The 14,980-nt window shown below is 34.2% G+C and overlaps 1 protein-coding gene across 5 annotated transcripts in view; it reads left to right on the forward strand.

The window, feature by feature from the left end:
- The first annotated feature begins 6,156 nt into the window (after window positions 1-6,156).
- The window catches only part of LOC149792221 (uncharacterized), a 51,132-nt gene continuing 42,308 nt past the window's right edge, over window positions 6,157-14,980 (forward strand). For all 5 annotated transcript variants that reach the window (XM_089970752.1, XM_089970753.1, XM_089970750.1 and 2 more), the window contains exons 1-2: window positions 6,157-6,275; window positions 14,090-14,141. In XM_089970752.1, the coding sequence (XP_089826878.1) occupies window positions 14,096-14,141 (46 nt within the window). In that variant the 5' untranslated portion in view covers window positions 6,157-6,275; window positions 14,090-14,095. The remainder of the gene's footprint in view (window positions 6,276-14,089; window positions 14,142-14,980) is intronic.

Here is a 14,980-nt window from a genome sequence, read left to right on the forward strand (position 1 = left end):
CGTTAAAGCATACTCATCATGTGACACTTCACGGTATGTATGCTGTAGACTTTGTTCACAGTAGAATATAAACTGGTACTAGTATCAAATTGTTTTTCTTGAAATACAGCATAATACATATTTTGTACAGTCTCGAACTGTCTATTGACAGCAAACCTTTGACATATATTTTCTTAACTAATAAATAGTTACAACGATTGCAAAATATTAAGTGATCTGACAATTTTTGGATAATGACATTCATTGGAATTTATACCGAATTCAAACCTGGAATAATATTTTTGTGATTGAACAAGAGACCGTTGACTCATCAGCACTACTATAGCAGACACGTCATCTTCAGTTTTGGCTCTCATCGGGACATGAACTCAGTTTCATTAAAGACTTTTTATTTTTAGGGCTTGTGTTTTTAATTCTCGGATCATTTTGGATCTTTTCTGGATTTAATTCTCAATACCGTAAGTTCTTGTTTCTTATTTTTCACTCTGTATTCAAGGGAAATAAATTATTTGTTAAATTTTACAAAAAGTTGTTGTCTTCACTCTTTTCTGTTACTTATTTTAAGAGCATAGACTCGAAACAATATACATTTATATTGAAATATTTTTCCTCAGTCCATATTTTATTGATCTCTATATTTAACAAATATATTTTTGAAACACCATTTTTCTCGGTGACTCTATTTGGTTATATTGTTGTTTCTGTATATCATGGTATTTGTTTCAACGTATTCACAAAGAAATATAAATATTTTTCCACACAGACGGAGACTGCCTTTTTTCCAGTTTTTTTAAAAGAAAAACCTATTTAAAATATTTTCTAATTTATCCTGTCTAAGATGTTGGATATTTAGTCTTCCCTCCATCAATACTGTATGAGCATGCGCTGCTGAGCTAATGTAATTTCCATCCCTATATAAACAGGATTATTTTTTTGTCAAAGGTATCTAATTTTGTTGTCCTTTAAATTTACATAGTTAAACATGTACCATATCATATATATATATATATATATATATATATATATATATATATATATATATATATATATATATATATATATATATATATATATATATATATATATATATATATATATATATATATATACACACACACACACACACGTCTGAGCGACCTATATTTGGTCTATCATATTCCAACTTGCATGTGCCTACATTTGTAACAAGATGACCGGGTTGGGGTCGGATTATAACAAGGAACACTTAATGGTGACAAAAATACAATGTTTATACAATATTTATTCAATGAAAAAAGACTTGTTTGATGCGTGTTCCCACAAAATCTAAATTTTGGATATTTAACAAAATATGCACAAATCTGATAATATATTGCAATTTAAATGAAATGTGAACTAATAAGCAAGAAAAAAAAATAGTAAAAAGATACAATGATTAACGATTCAAAAATGATTCCACACAGACAACGGAAAAAATGATTCACGTAAAAATTTACAATTGCCTCACAAATAGTAATACACGATATAGTTTACTCAGCTAATGACATATGCTATGTTTCACTCACTTAATGAAATACGATGAGTTTTCACTTAGTGAAATATGATATAAAACATTTGAACATGTATCTTGCTGATACATGTATCCGAATGGTCTTCTCTGCCCCAGGGCGCTGTTGAATGGTTGAGGAGCCACCACGAACTGTCTGCCTCTTCTGGTGTGCCTAAAGATTCATACAGTCTCTTGTTCTCTGTAGACCCGTTGGTCCAGAAGCCTTGGTTGATGACTTTATCTTCTTCCGGGTCAACGTCACACTCGACAGCAACACACAGGGTAAAAACGCAACCCAAATTAGCACCATCGCTAAACAACGCCTACAATACGGTGCATAGAAGGATATACATCATAACTATCACACCGTCCCTCCTTCAGCACTTCATTCAGCATTCACCAGTCACCGGCCATGAATCAAATGACAGGGTCATGTATAACAGCACGTAATGACGTCATGTTCTGTAAACTGGAGTTAAATTTTATACAAATGATATTATCGGGACTACAGTGCAAGGTGATAATCAGGTTCATGTGTCTTACAAGAATCTTATAGTACTTAAGGTAACACCTTCTCTTCCTTAATAAATACAACATTATTGCCAACGTAATCGTTCTGTTAAGTTGCATACAGGTAAACTAGAAAACAGACTATAACATTGCATTATACAACACAAGTCGGAATTACTTACAATACAAGATAAATGCGATAGTAAAACAATTATATCCTATAATACAAATAGGAAAATAATATTTACCTCTACAGCTGGAGATCGTGCATCATAAAGTGGACTGCTCACTGACAAGACTTCTCGTAATGTGATGTTTTACTCTACGACAAGGTAATTTATACACAGGCCTTGTATCCATCGTAAGCACTTTCCTCGTGAAGCATACGATGAATTGAACTCACCATTTCGAAATAATAAACGATATACATAAACCACCCTCGGATAACGCTGTACACAAAAACGAAACCCGAGCACACGTATTTAATCAAAATAATAAATAAACCATAAATATATACAATTCTGTGACAGTAAGTTAGTCCGTAGTTTTTCTACAATTTCTAAAATGTGTTGAATTTTTATACTCTTAGATTCACACACACACACACACACACACACACACGTCACTTCTAAACCTTTTACACGTGTCGTTACAAGTTTTAATATAGTTCATAGTGGTTCCCAAACAGTTATCTATAAACAGAATTTCAGTTTTTGTGTGATGTTGATCCTGGCGCTTTCCCAAAGTAAATAAATTCGTTTTTTAAATGTTTGAAGTGGTAGAAATTGGAACATTGGTACAGTCATGAACATGCTCTACCGTTTTTAGTTCCTTTCTGTGGTTTGGGAGTTAAATTCCCTTTATATTTGTATTGTTATGTATTTTTTGCTGAGGGCTTCTACTGCTATTATACATAAAATCATCGATAAGGGACAATTCTGTCTCGTTGAACGTTCTATATTGAACTGCATCGTGCGTATATAAGAAACTATATCTATGTAACTATACTCTATTCTGTTAAAGGCATTTTCTTGATCTATAAGATGATGGCTCCCTCCTTTCCTTTAGTTTCCAAAAATTAAACCGTTGTTTTTAAGATTAAAATTTTGCTCTGAATATAATGTTAACTATGTTTCCGATACGTGTTTTAATTCTGTAAGCAAGGATCTTACTACGTATTTTATTGTCTGTATTGAAACGCGATATCGATATCCAACTCATTAGATCTTTTATATCTCTTTCCCCTTATACACAGCTGTTTCTACCCCTTCATTCCTCTTGGACGTCATTTAATTATTTAATAGAATATTACCATCTTCTATCTTTAATACTGGAATTAAGAGATATTTGAAGGTATTATAAAAATATGTCGTTAAGCCACCAGAACCAAGTAATTTGCCTTGATGGAGTTGTTCTTACGCTGCATTTATTTAATTTGATATATGTTTTTTCGCACTGAGTCCTATAGTCTTGAGGGATTTGCGAAAATCGTATATTCCAGCTTATTCTTATATCACCACCACCACCCGGTGATATATTTTGTTCAATGTTCAGTTCTTTGTAAATGCTGTATCTTTCTTCCATTATGTCCGTTGGTTTAGTTATGGCAACGTTATCTTTTAGTTTTTCCGTATGCCTGCTATTTCCTTTTCTTATTTCTTCCACGATGTGCATCGCTCTTGCTTTTAATATATCAATTGGATAATTTTCCTGCCCCTATTTTTGTTCCAGTTAATTTGTAATCATTTAAAGCTTCATACTCTTTCCTCGCTTTTACTGTATCCTCTTCATTTTGTATTTTTTTTTTTAAATTGTGCTGCATTATATTTCCCTTCCCCGTCTTATGTTTTGTTTGAATTGACCATATGGTTTGGTTATTGATTTAATTTCCTACTTAATTCCCTCCCACTCTTCTATTGGGTTGTAATGTTCCCTATTTGAAAAGGTATTATCAGTATTGTAATAATGGCTTGTATTCAGCGTCTTCCATAACTTAGTTTTTTAATTTCCATAGGTTATAATCCAATCTTGCCAAGCTTCACTTGTACTTCCTTGCAGTTTTGACAGTATTATAAAAATCTGTGTGTTCAGGATCCCTGAAATGGCGGCAATCAGTACACGAACTGATGGGACTAAAATAGAATTCTCTTTCCTAACTCAACTTTAAAAACACATAAATAAAAAGAGAAATGAAAAGTACGTCGCCGGTTTCGAACATGGTACACTTGCCTGATAAGTGACAAACTTACCATTAAACTAAGAATATTACGAAGAGACCCTTCGAATTTCTTGGTCATAATGTTATCATTGAATTCAAACCAATTTAATTTGATTGATTCGTTAGTTGTTGGTTGGTAGGTATGTAAATAACAACATTCTGTTTGGCTCTAAATGGCGGCCAGTATTTTTTAGTGGAAGAAGAACCAGGGAAGAATCTCCGACCCACAGGAAAGTCGAGTCGAGACTCGCACCCATGTGGACGGAGGTTAGTGTCAGTGATTTAATAAAGGTATGTGCCGTAAACCACTCGGCCACCAGCGGCACCATTCATAAGCGACTCCAGTAAATAATGGAAAATATTTTAAATGGAAAATCCGCTGATTCGCAGACAAGCATATAATACAAAAGTATGTATAATCATCTAAGATTCATGCACATAGTGATTGCTATATTCAGTTTAAAACAAATAATATATAAAACAATCATCTCTCCTACAAAATATATTAGGGCAATCTATATCTAAATAACCACTATTATCTTCAAGATTAAACTGTATACAAACCAAATTAAAAGTACTACGCTATTCCAGATTACGGTCAGTTATTCCAGTCACGTTTAATGTGTATGTCTGTGTAAGTGATTTGGATTTTTAACGTAGCTTTAAAAACAAATTCAGTCATATCCCTACGATGTCTACAGTGTAGCAGTTTATAGTGATGTCTAGCACTGGGGCATCGTGCCGCAGACATGTACCATATTGTCCCACCCAGTCACATTATCCTGACACCAGGCCGACCAGTCCTAACACTAGCCTCTTACTGCTGAGCGCCAAGCGAGGCAGCTGTTAGTACCATTTTTGTAAGTCTTTGGTATGACTCGGCTGGGGATCAAACCCACGACCTTTCGCATCCGAGGCGGACGCTCTAACCACTAGGCCACCGGAGCGGTCGACACGTTTAATTATTAGACTAATACAGTCGTAAAGTGATCATAAACCACTACTTTATGTATGGCGATATTTGGACCGTCCAAATTATGCGATCACTTTATTTCCGTCTCGCAAGTAGTCATAATAGCGAAATTTCATTGTATATAATACTGTTAGGTGACACATATAAATTATATCTGAGCGAGATATATACTAAACCTTTGGGCGACACATGAACCATTCGGCGACCGGTCACCCAAAGGCTGGTTATATGCATGCGCATACATGGTTTTGCCTTTCGGCGACAGTAAATGGGCGACCAAAAAATATATGTTTGTCAATTTTTTAAACCACTTTTTCGAGTACTTCATATACCTTTCAGTATTCAATACAATAATCACTATCTAGTCACAACCATGTTGTTGTTGTTGTTGTAGGGTTTAACGCCATTTTTCAGCACAAGATATGATATAAATGGCTGTCGGTCTAAGTGGTGGAGGAAGAATCCGGGAAAACCACGGCCTCTGGCTTACGAAAAACTACTGGCAAGGTTTCTCACATGCCCACATTGGCCGATCCCGAGATTCGAACCTACGCAGACAGGGGTGGGATGGCAGTGATTAGTAACGGTGAGCGCTTTAGACCACTCAGGGCCCCGTCACAATCATGATTAGTTCATCTCGTTCATATTCAGTATGCAAAGATGTCGCCGAAAGGTAGCAATTTAGATAATGTAGATATATATATATATATATATATATATATATATATATATATCTCTGTGTGTGTGTGTGTGTGTGTGTGTGTGTGTGTGTGTGTGTGCGTGCGTGAGTGTGTGTGTGCTGGTTAGTCATTTCTCCAAGACGGACAACATAATGCTCATCCGCGTTAAAAAAATTCTCGTTTGAATCAAACTTCCTTTTCATAAGTTGAGTCAAGTACACGTGACGATAAAAATTTATATTGCATTGTCATGCCAAGTGTTGTACATTGTTGTAATTTGTTTTGGTATGGTAGATAGCCAGTAGAGGTTGGATCTGAGACGTACTGATGTTATGAAAGTCAACTTGCCAGCCTACGATCCATTAGGTAAATATAAATAATATCAAGTAAGACGATGATTATTTCTGTTTGAGAGAGAGAGAGAGAGAGAGAGAGGGTGCATCATGTCGCAGACATGTAGCATTATGTCCCACCCAGTCACATTATCCTGACACCAGACAGACAGGTCCTAACACTAACCTGCTAATGCTGAGTGCCAAGCGAGGCAGCTGTTATTACCATTTTTGTAAGTCTTTGGTATAACTCGGCCAGGGATCGAACCCACGACCTCCAGCATCAGAGAGAGAGAGAGAGAGAGAGAGAGAGAGAGAGAGAAAGATAAAGGGAAAGAGAGAATGAGAAAGAGTTGCAAATTTACAACTAATACAAACAGAGCTAAAAGTGGATCCTGAAAGAGAATGCTTGTTAACATTGTTAGGACTCTATGGTCTTACTCTATGTAACAGAAAGAACTCTATACCAATAAGTTGAATCCAATAAACAATTTACGTCTGTTGCTTTCGCTTTAAAAAAAATCATGACTTCAGAGTAGTATTTAGACTGAGTCGTGACACTGAACAGATTTCATTGGTCAAAGTCATCTTGACACATAAATAATTTCATTTTAGGTCGTTCTTACCCATAAATGAAATACATTTTTGTCTTGTAGTTTCGTAATCTGTTCATATTGGAGATCTGAGGTCAAAGTCATGGGCACAAAACAAGCTAAATGGTTCTTGCCTTTTACTGAATGTTGGTATAATATGCATTTGAATTTGAAAATATGTCAAGGATTCTAATTTTTCACACACTGTTACATTTACAAAGTGCCGGCTGTCAAAATCCCGGTCATGTCGAATTCTCTGACCGTGGATTTGACTACAATCAAGGTACTTATATCCCAGATGATTTATGTATCGTCTCAAAATAATTCAGGGAAGCGATCTTCAGCAGTGGAGGTATGTTAAATGTAAAAATGTGTTCCCTCTTGATATCCGTTCTATGTGGCATAAAGTCCACACATTGTTCATATGTGTTCGTAAATTACACACTTTATTCATATTTGTTCATAAATTCCACACATTGTTCATATGTGTTCATAAATTCCACACATTGTTCATATGTGTTCATAAATTCCATATTGGTCATATGTGTGCAGAATTCCATACATTGTTCATCTTTGTGCAGAATTCCATACATTATTCATCTTTGTGCAGAATTCCATATATTGTTCATATTTGTTAATAAATTCCCTATAGTGATCATACCTGATCATGGATCAATATAGGAATAATGAATTTTGCTAAGTTGCATACAATAATCATGTCCGTCAACATATGAAATAGCATTAAAAAGTATATTTGAAACAGTTACAATCTAATTAAACACACACACACACACACACACACACACACACATATATATATATATATATATATATATATATATATATATATATATATATATATATATATATATATATATATATATATATATATATATATATATATATATATATATATATATATATATATATTACTTAAATGAAGTCCAAATGCGTGTAAACAATAATGTCTGGTATGGTGAAATTCGAACACTGAATAAGGAAATGTATAAAAACTAAAATGAGTTCAATGAGAAGCCCAAAACAATAAGTGTGTGCTTATACGTTTACGAAGTTAGAATTATATCGAGAGAAGAGTATTCGAATGATATTAAAATAAATAATGTATTTTTATATAATAAAATTTTACAAAAAGAAATTAAAACGTTTATTTTCGCATTTGTTTTTCATGTCAATTCCGAAAGAATTTTGAATATATCAGTTCCGAAACAACACATCAAAATTTGTTAGAAAAAGACGTATGAAATTAACCATATTCTATCTAATGTGCTAATTACAATTGTCACAATTTCATTGATTCATCAGAATGCATAATACTCCTACAAAAGCATGGTTACTTAAACAATTGTTCTAATATGTATACAGAACCTATGTTTAATATAAATGTATACTAGATTAGAGGTAAAAATAGGGTCTGATTTCATTCCACCAGAAGACTCTAATTCAGATTGAACCAAACGTAATAGAAGAGAAACATAATCGTTTTTACGTTAAAGCATAATCATGTGACACTTCACGGTATGCATGCTGTAGACTTTGTTCACAGTAGAATATAACCTGGTACTAGTATCAAATTGTTTTTCTTGAAATACAGCATAATACATATTTTGTACAGTCTCGAACTGTCTATTGACAGCAAACCTTTGATATATATTTTCTTAACTAATAAATGGTCACAACGATTGCAAACTAGTATGTGCTCTGACAAAATTCTTGGATAATGATATTCATTGGAATTTATACCGAATTCAAACCTGGAATAATATTTTTGTGATTGAACAAGAGACCGTTGACTCATCAGCACTACTATAGCAGACACGTCATCTTCAGTTTTGGCTCTCATCGGGACATGAACTTTTATTTTTAGGGCTTGTGGTTTTAATTCTCGGATCATTTTGGATCTTTTCTGGATTTAATTCTCAATACCGTAAATTCTTGTTTCTCATTCTTCACTTTGTATTCAAGGGAAATAAATTATTTGTTAAATTTTACAAAAGATTATTGTCTTCACTCTGTTCTGTTACTTATTTTAAGAGCATAGACTCGTAACAGTATACATTTATATTGAACTATTTTTCCTCAGTCCATATTTTATTGATCTCTATATTTTTGATATATCATTTTTCTCGGTCACTCTATTAATTTGGTCATATTGTTGTTTCTGTATATCCCTGGTATTTGTTTCAACGTATTCACAAAGAAATATAAATATCTTTCCACACATCCTGAGACTGTCTTTTGTCCAGTTTTTAAACAAAAATCCTTTTTAAAATATTTTCTAATTTATCATGTCTAATATGTTGGATATTTAGTCATCCCTCCATCAATATTGTATGAGTATGCGCTGCTGAGTTAATGTAATTTCCATCCCGATATAAACAGGATTATTTTTTAGTCAAAGGTATCTCATTATATTGACCTTTAAATTTACCTAGTTAAACATGTACCATATTTTAATATATATATATATATATATATATATATATATATATATATATATATATATATATATATATATATATATATATTTACGTCTGCGCGACCTGTATTTGGTCTATTATAATCCAATTTGCATGTGCCTACATTTGTAAGTGTAATAAGATGACCGGGTTGGGGTCGGATTATAACAAGGAACACTTGATGGTGACAAAAATACAATGTTTATTGATGAATGATTCAATGAAAAAGACTTGATTGATGCGTGCGCCAACAAAATTTAAATTTTGGATATTAAACAAAATATGCACAAACCTGATAATATATTGAAATTTAAATGAAATGTGAATGATATGCAAGAAAGAATCCCAAATAGTAAAAAGATAACAATCATTAACGATTCAAAATGATTCCACACAGACAAAGGGAAAAAAACGATTCACGTAAAAATTGACATTTGCCTCAAAAATAGTAATACAAGATATAGTTTACTTAATTAATGACATATGATGTGTTTCACTCACTTAATGGAATATTATTGAGTTTTCACTCATATAGTGAAATACGATGAGGTTTCACTCAGATAGAGAAATATGATATGAAACATTGGGACATGTATCTTGCATTATATTTCCCTTCCCCGTCATATGTTTTGTTTGACTTGACGATATGGCTTGGTTATTGATTTAATTTCTTTCTTAATTCCCTCCCACTCTTCTATTAGGTTGTAATGTTCCCTATTTGAAAAGGTTTTAACAGTGTTGTAATAATGGCTTTGCATTCAGCGTCTTCTATAACTTAGTTGTTTAATTTCCATAGGTTCTAACCCAATCTTGCCAAACTTCTCTTGTTACAGGTAAATCGTAGATAAATTAATGGTCGAATATTTCAGTTTTCTTGTACTTCCTTGCAGTTTTGACAGTGTTATAAAAACCTGTGTGTTCCGGATCCCTGAAATGGCGGCAGTCAGTACACGAACTGATGGGATTAAACTTATAACTTTCTTTCCTAACTCAACGTTAAAAACACATCAATAAAAAGAGAAATGAAAAGTACGTCGCTGGTTTCGAACATGGTACACCTGCGTGATAAGTGGGCAAACGCACCATTAAACTAAGAATATTACGAACAGACACTTCGAATTTCTTGGTCATAATGTTATCATTGGATAAAAACTATTTTAATTTGATTGGTTCGTTAGATGTTGGTTGGTAGGTATAAGTATAACAACATTTTGTTTGGCTCTACATGGCGGCCAGTATCTTTTGGTGGAAGAAAACCCCGGGAAGAATCACCAACCCACAGGAAGCTGCTGGCAAGCTTTCTCACATGCCCACCAAAGTGGAGTCGAGACTCGAGCCCATGTGGACGGAGGTTAGTGGCAGTGATATAATAAAGGTGAGCGCCTTAAACCACTCGGCCACCAGTGGCACCATTCATAATTTAAATGGAAAATCCACTGATTCGCAGACTAGCATGTATAATCATCTAAAATTCATGTACATAATGAATGCTATATACAGATTAAAGCAAAAATAAAAATTAAACAACCATCTCTCCTACAAAATATATTAGGGCGAATATATATCTAAATAACCACTTTTATCTTCAAGATTAAGCTGTATACAGTCCAAATTAAAACTACTACGTTATTCCGGATTACGGCCAGTTATTCCAGTCACGTTTAATAATTAGACTAACACAGTCGTAAAGTGATCATATAAACCACTACTTTACGGATGCCGATATTTGGACCGTCCAAATTATGCGATCACTTTATTTCCGTTTCGCAAGTAGTCATAACAACGAAATTTTTCATTGTATATAATATTGTTAGGTGACACGTTTAAATTATATCAGAGCGAGATATATACTAAACTTTTGGGTGACACATGAACCATTCGGCGACCGGTCGCCCAAAGGTTGGTTATATGCATGAGCGTACATAGTTTTACCTTTCGGCGACAGTAAATGGGCGACAACCACTTTTCGTGTACTTCATATAACTTTCAATATTCTATTGTTGCTGTTGTTGCTGTTAGGTTTAACGCCATTTTTCAGCACAAGATAGGATATTATCGATCTAAACTGGAAAACAACGGCCACTGGCCCACGAAAAACTACTGGCAAGCTTTCTCTCACACCCACATTGGCCGAACCCGAGATTCGAACCCAGGCAGACAGGGGTGAGATGGCAGTGATCAGTAACGGTGTGCGCTTTAGACCACTCGGGGCTCCGACACAATCGTGACTCCTACATATTCAGTATTATATATATATATATATATATATATATATATATATATATATATATATATATATATATATATATATATATATATATACGACATAATGCTCATCCGCGTTATAAAATTCTCATTGTAATCAAACTTCTTTTTCATAAGTTGAGTCAAGTACAAGTGATGCTAAAAATGTACATTATATAGTCATGTCAAGTGTTGTACATTGTTATAATTTGTTTTGGTATGGTAGATAGCCAGTAGAGGTTGGATCTCAGACGTACTGATGTTATAAAAGTCAACTTGCCAGTCAACGAGCCATTAGGCAAATATGAGTAATATCAAACAAGACGATGATTATTTATGTTTGAGAGAGTGAGAGAGAGAGAGAGTGTGTGTGTGTGTGTGTGTGTGTGTGTGTGTGACTTCCATTTTTAACGTAGCTTTAACAGTTTTTCAGTCATATCACTACGATGTCCGCAGTGTGACAGTATATAGCGATGTCTAGCCCTGGGGCATCATGCCGCAGACATGTAGCATTATGTCCCACCCAGTCACATTATCCTGCCAGCAGGCCAACCAGTCCTAAGACGAGCTTTTTAATGCTGAGCGCCAGACGAGGTAGCTGTTAGTACCATTTTTGTAAGTCTTTGGTATGACTCGAACGGGGATCGAGCCCACGACCTTCCACATCCGAGAGAGGGGGGGGGGAAGAGAGGGAGGGAGGGAGAGAGAGTTACAAATTTACACCTAACACAAACAGAGTCAAAAGCGGATCATGAAAGAGAACGCTTGTAAACCTTGTTAGGACTCTATGGTTTTACTCTGTCACAGAACGAAATCTATACCAATAAGTTAAATTCAATAAACAATTTATGTCATTTGTTTTTGCTTTAAAAGAAATTCATGACTTCAGAGTAGTATTTAGACTGAGTCGTGACCCTGAACAGATTTCATTGGTCAAAGTCATCTTGACACGTAAATAATTACATTTTAGGTCGTTCTTACCCTAAAATGAAATATATTTTTGTTTCGTAGTTTCATAAGCTATTGATATTGGGGACATGAGGTCAAAGTCATGGGCACAAAAGAAGCTAATGTTTCTTGCCTTTTACTGAATGTTGGTATGATATACATTTGAAATGGAAAATATTTCAAGAACTCTAATTTTTTCACACACTGTTACATTTACAAAGATCCGGCGGACATAATCTCGGTCATGTTGAATTATCTGGCCGTGGATTTGACTACAATCAAGGTACTTATATCCCAAATTATTTATGTATCGTCTCAATATAAATTGTGAAATTACATATTTTTATCGGCTTTATTTAGGAACGAAATTATTCAAATGTCTATTGTGGAACTTTGGGCGCATCATTATGTTATATCTTTTGTTTGACTTAATGCGCATGACTAAATTGTTTGAATTCATTAATTTTCGTTATAAATAAACATATAATTCAAGTAAGTTTGTTAAGTCATTACGCAAGATTCAATAGCACACGGCTTAGTATGCTGTACAAATGGCTCTCCTTAGAATGTTTCCTGAGATACAAACTCAAATTCCGATTGCAGCTACATCTCACGTGATAGGGTATGGCTTGTTGATTAGAGGAAGAGTTTCAATTGCATCATTTGCTCAGGACTGTTTATGTCCTGCTCCAGAGTTGAACACTTTTGCATGCATATAACATTCTTAACAATGTATTTCCCTATTAGTAATAATAGTTATAAAAATGGAATATGTATGACTACAATATTTCTTCTGCCTTGGTACCTCAATATAGGATTCCCGGCCGGGTCATACCAAAGAATCCAAAAATGGTGCTAACAACTACCTCGCCTGGCGCTCAGCATTAAAAGGCTCGTGTTAGGACTGGACGGCCTGTTGTCAGGATAATGTGACTGAGTCAAAATGGACGAGAGTGCACAGCGGGTCCTTTCACATGCTGAGCATTTCTCAGAATGCTTTATTCTCTGCGTTGCCACGATTAGTTTCTTTAATTAGCTTTAAAGTATGGAAAGAAAACGGACCCGTCACCTCTTGTTTTGCCGACTGTGCTGATACAAATGTCTAGAATACTAATGGTAAAACGTATGCAAAAGGTATTGATTTTTTTAAAACAAAGATTCGTTTAATCATTGTTTGATAACTATTTTTAATCATGGCGTTATAATGCAACTTTCCCCAGGCTGTGTGTAAACGTCTGCACAAACGAAGAAGGAATAAGGTCGATAAATTATAAAATATTTTTTTTGAAGCCAGAAAGAATTGCCGTAAAAGTACTGCACAGACATAAAGTGTATCGGCGGGAACATAAGGAGAATTCGACACCTATGGGCTTCTAAATATTTTTTTATTTTTTTTGAGTATGGTTCAGCTTGAATACAGATGGGATTTGTAATCCTAGTAAGGAATTCCTTAAGCTATCTTAATTGTATCTTTTCTATGCAAATCGTAATCATTTTTGCATATTTTATATCCGAGCCCGTTAGTGCTTTTCCTATTGAAAAATGATTCTGTTTCTATTCAATGAAATGTAACTTCTCTTTTGCAGATCAAGATGATCCGGAAGCTGCCATATTTGATCCTATTTTTATTTTCTCTAGGTATGAATAATTTCAGAGAACACAATAACAGAGCTCATATAATTAGTTGATCTGTTTGGAATAATTGGCAATAACGTCAATATAAGTATAGGCTTTAGGTTGAGGTTACACACTGGAACTGCGCTCAAGAAGAGTTAAAAACTGTCATCGTCTTCTCACACGCACGAAAAATTATAACGTGTGGAAGGTAAAGTGTATCATAGTGAATCTACTTCACCGTCACATTGCCATGACTACAGTTATGGTTTGCTAAATTGAAGACATTATACTTTCTAGTCATAAAGAGTTTGTTCAGTGTTTAGTTGACCAAATCTTGTTACGATCGGATTCAAATTAAACATTTTCTGTGTGATAGTTAGCGTTTCTTGTAAGATGTGTTTTACTGCTATGATCACTGTTGTCTGAAGAAACAATGTTAAATCAGCAGATTACGTGTACTCTTATTCAACGCTCATGTACTTGGTTGTAAGGCATATAAATGCGTAACACATGGACACATGTATACAGGTTTATATAACCAACGATGAGCTGTATCAAATCATGTATGACTTCAATTTCAATTGATCTTGTTGTTTTTTGGTAGGTTTTATTTTAGTGGTTTTCGTATGTTTGCTCTTTGGAACGGGTGGAAATATATTTTACCTGTGTCTAGTAAAAATCTCTGATATGCGATTTCAAATGGCACCCTTTTGACATTCCTTAAAATCGAAACAAGGTAGTGCGCGATGTTTTGTAACTAATTTTCAACATGCTGAAACAAAACATACATATTAAATAGGTTTAATTGAGGAGGAATATCAAAACATTACATAATTATACGATGTTCCAGCGCTGTATGA

This window comes from Sinohyriopsis cumingii, chromosome 9, assembly GCF_028554795.1.
Source record: "Sinohyriopsis cumingii isolate HCF-2022 chromosome 9, ASM2855479v2, whole genome shotgun sequence".
NCBI classification, from domain to species: Eukaryota; Metazoa; Mollusca; class Bivalvia; order Unionida; family Unionidae; genus Sinohyriopsis; species Sinohyriopsis cumingii.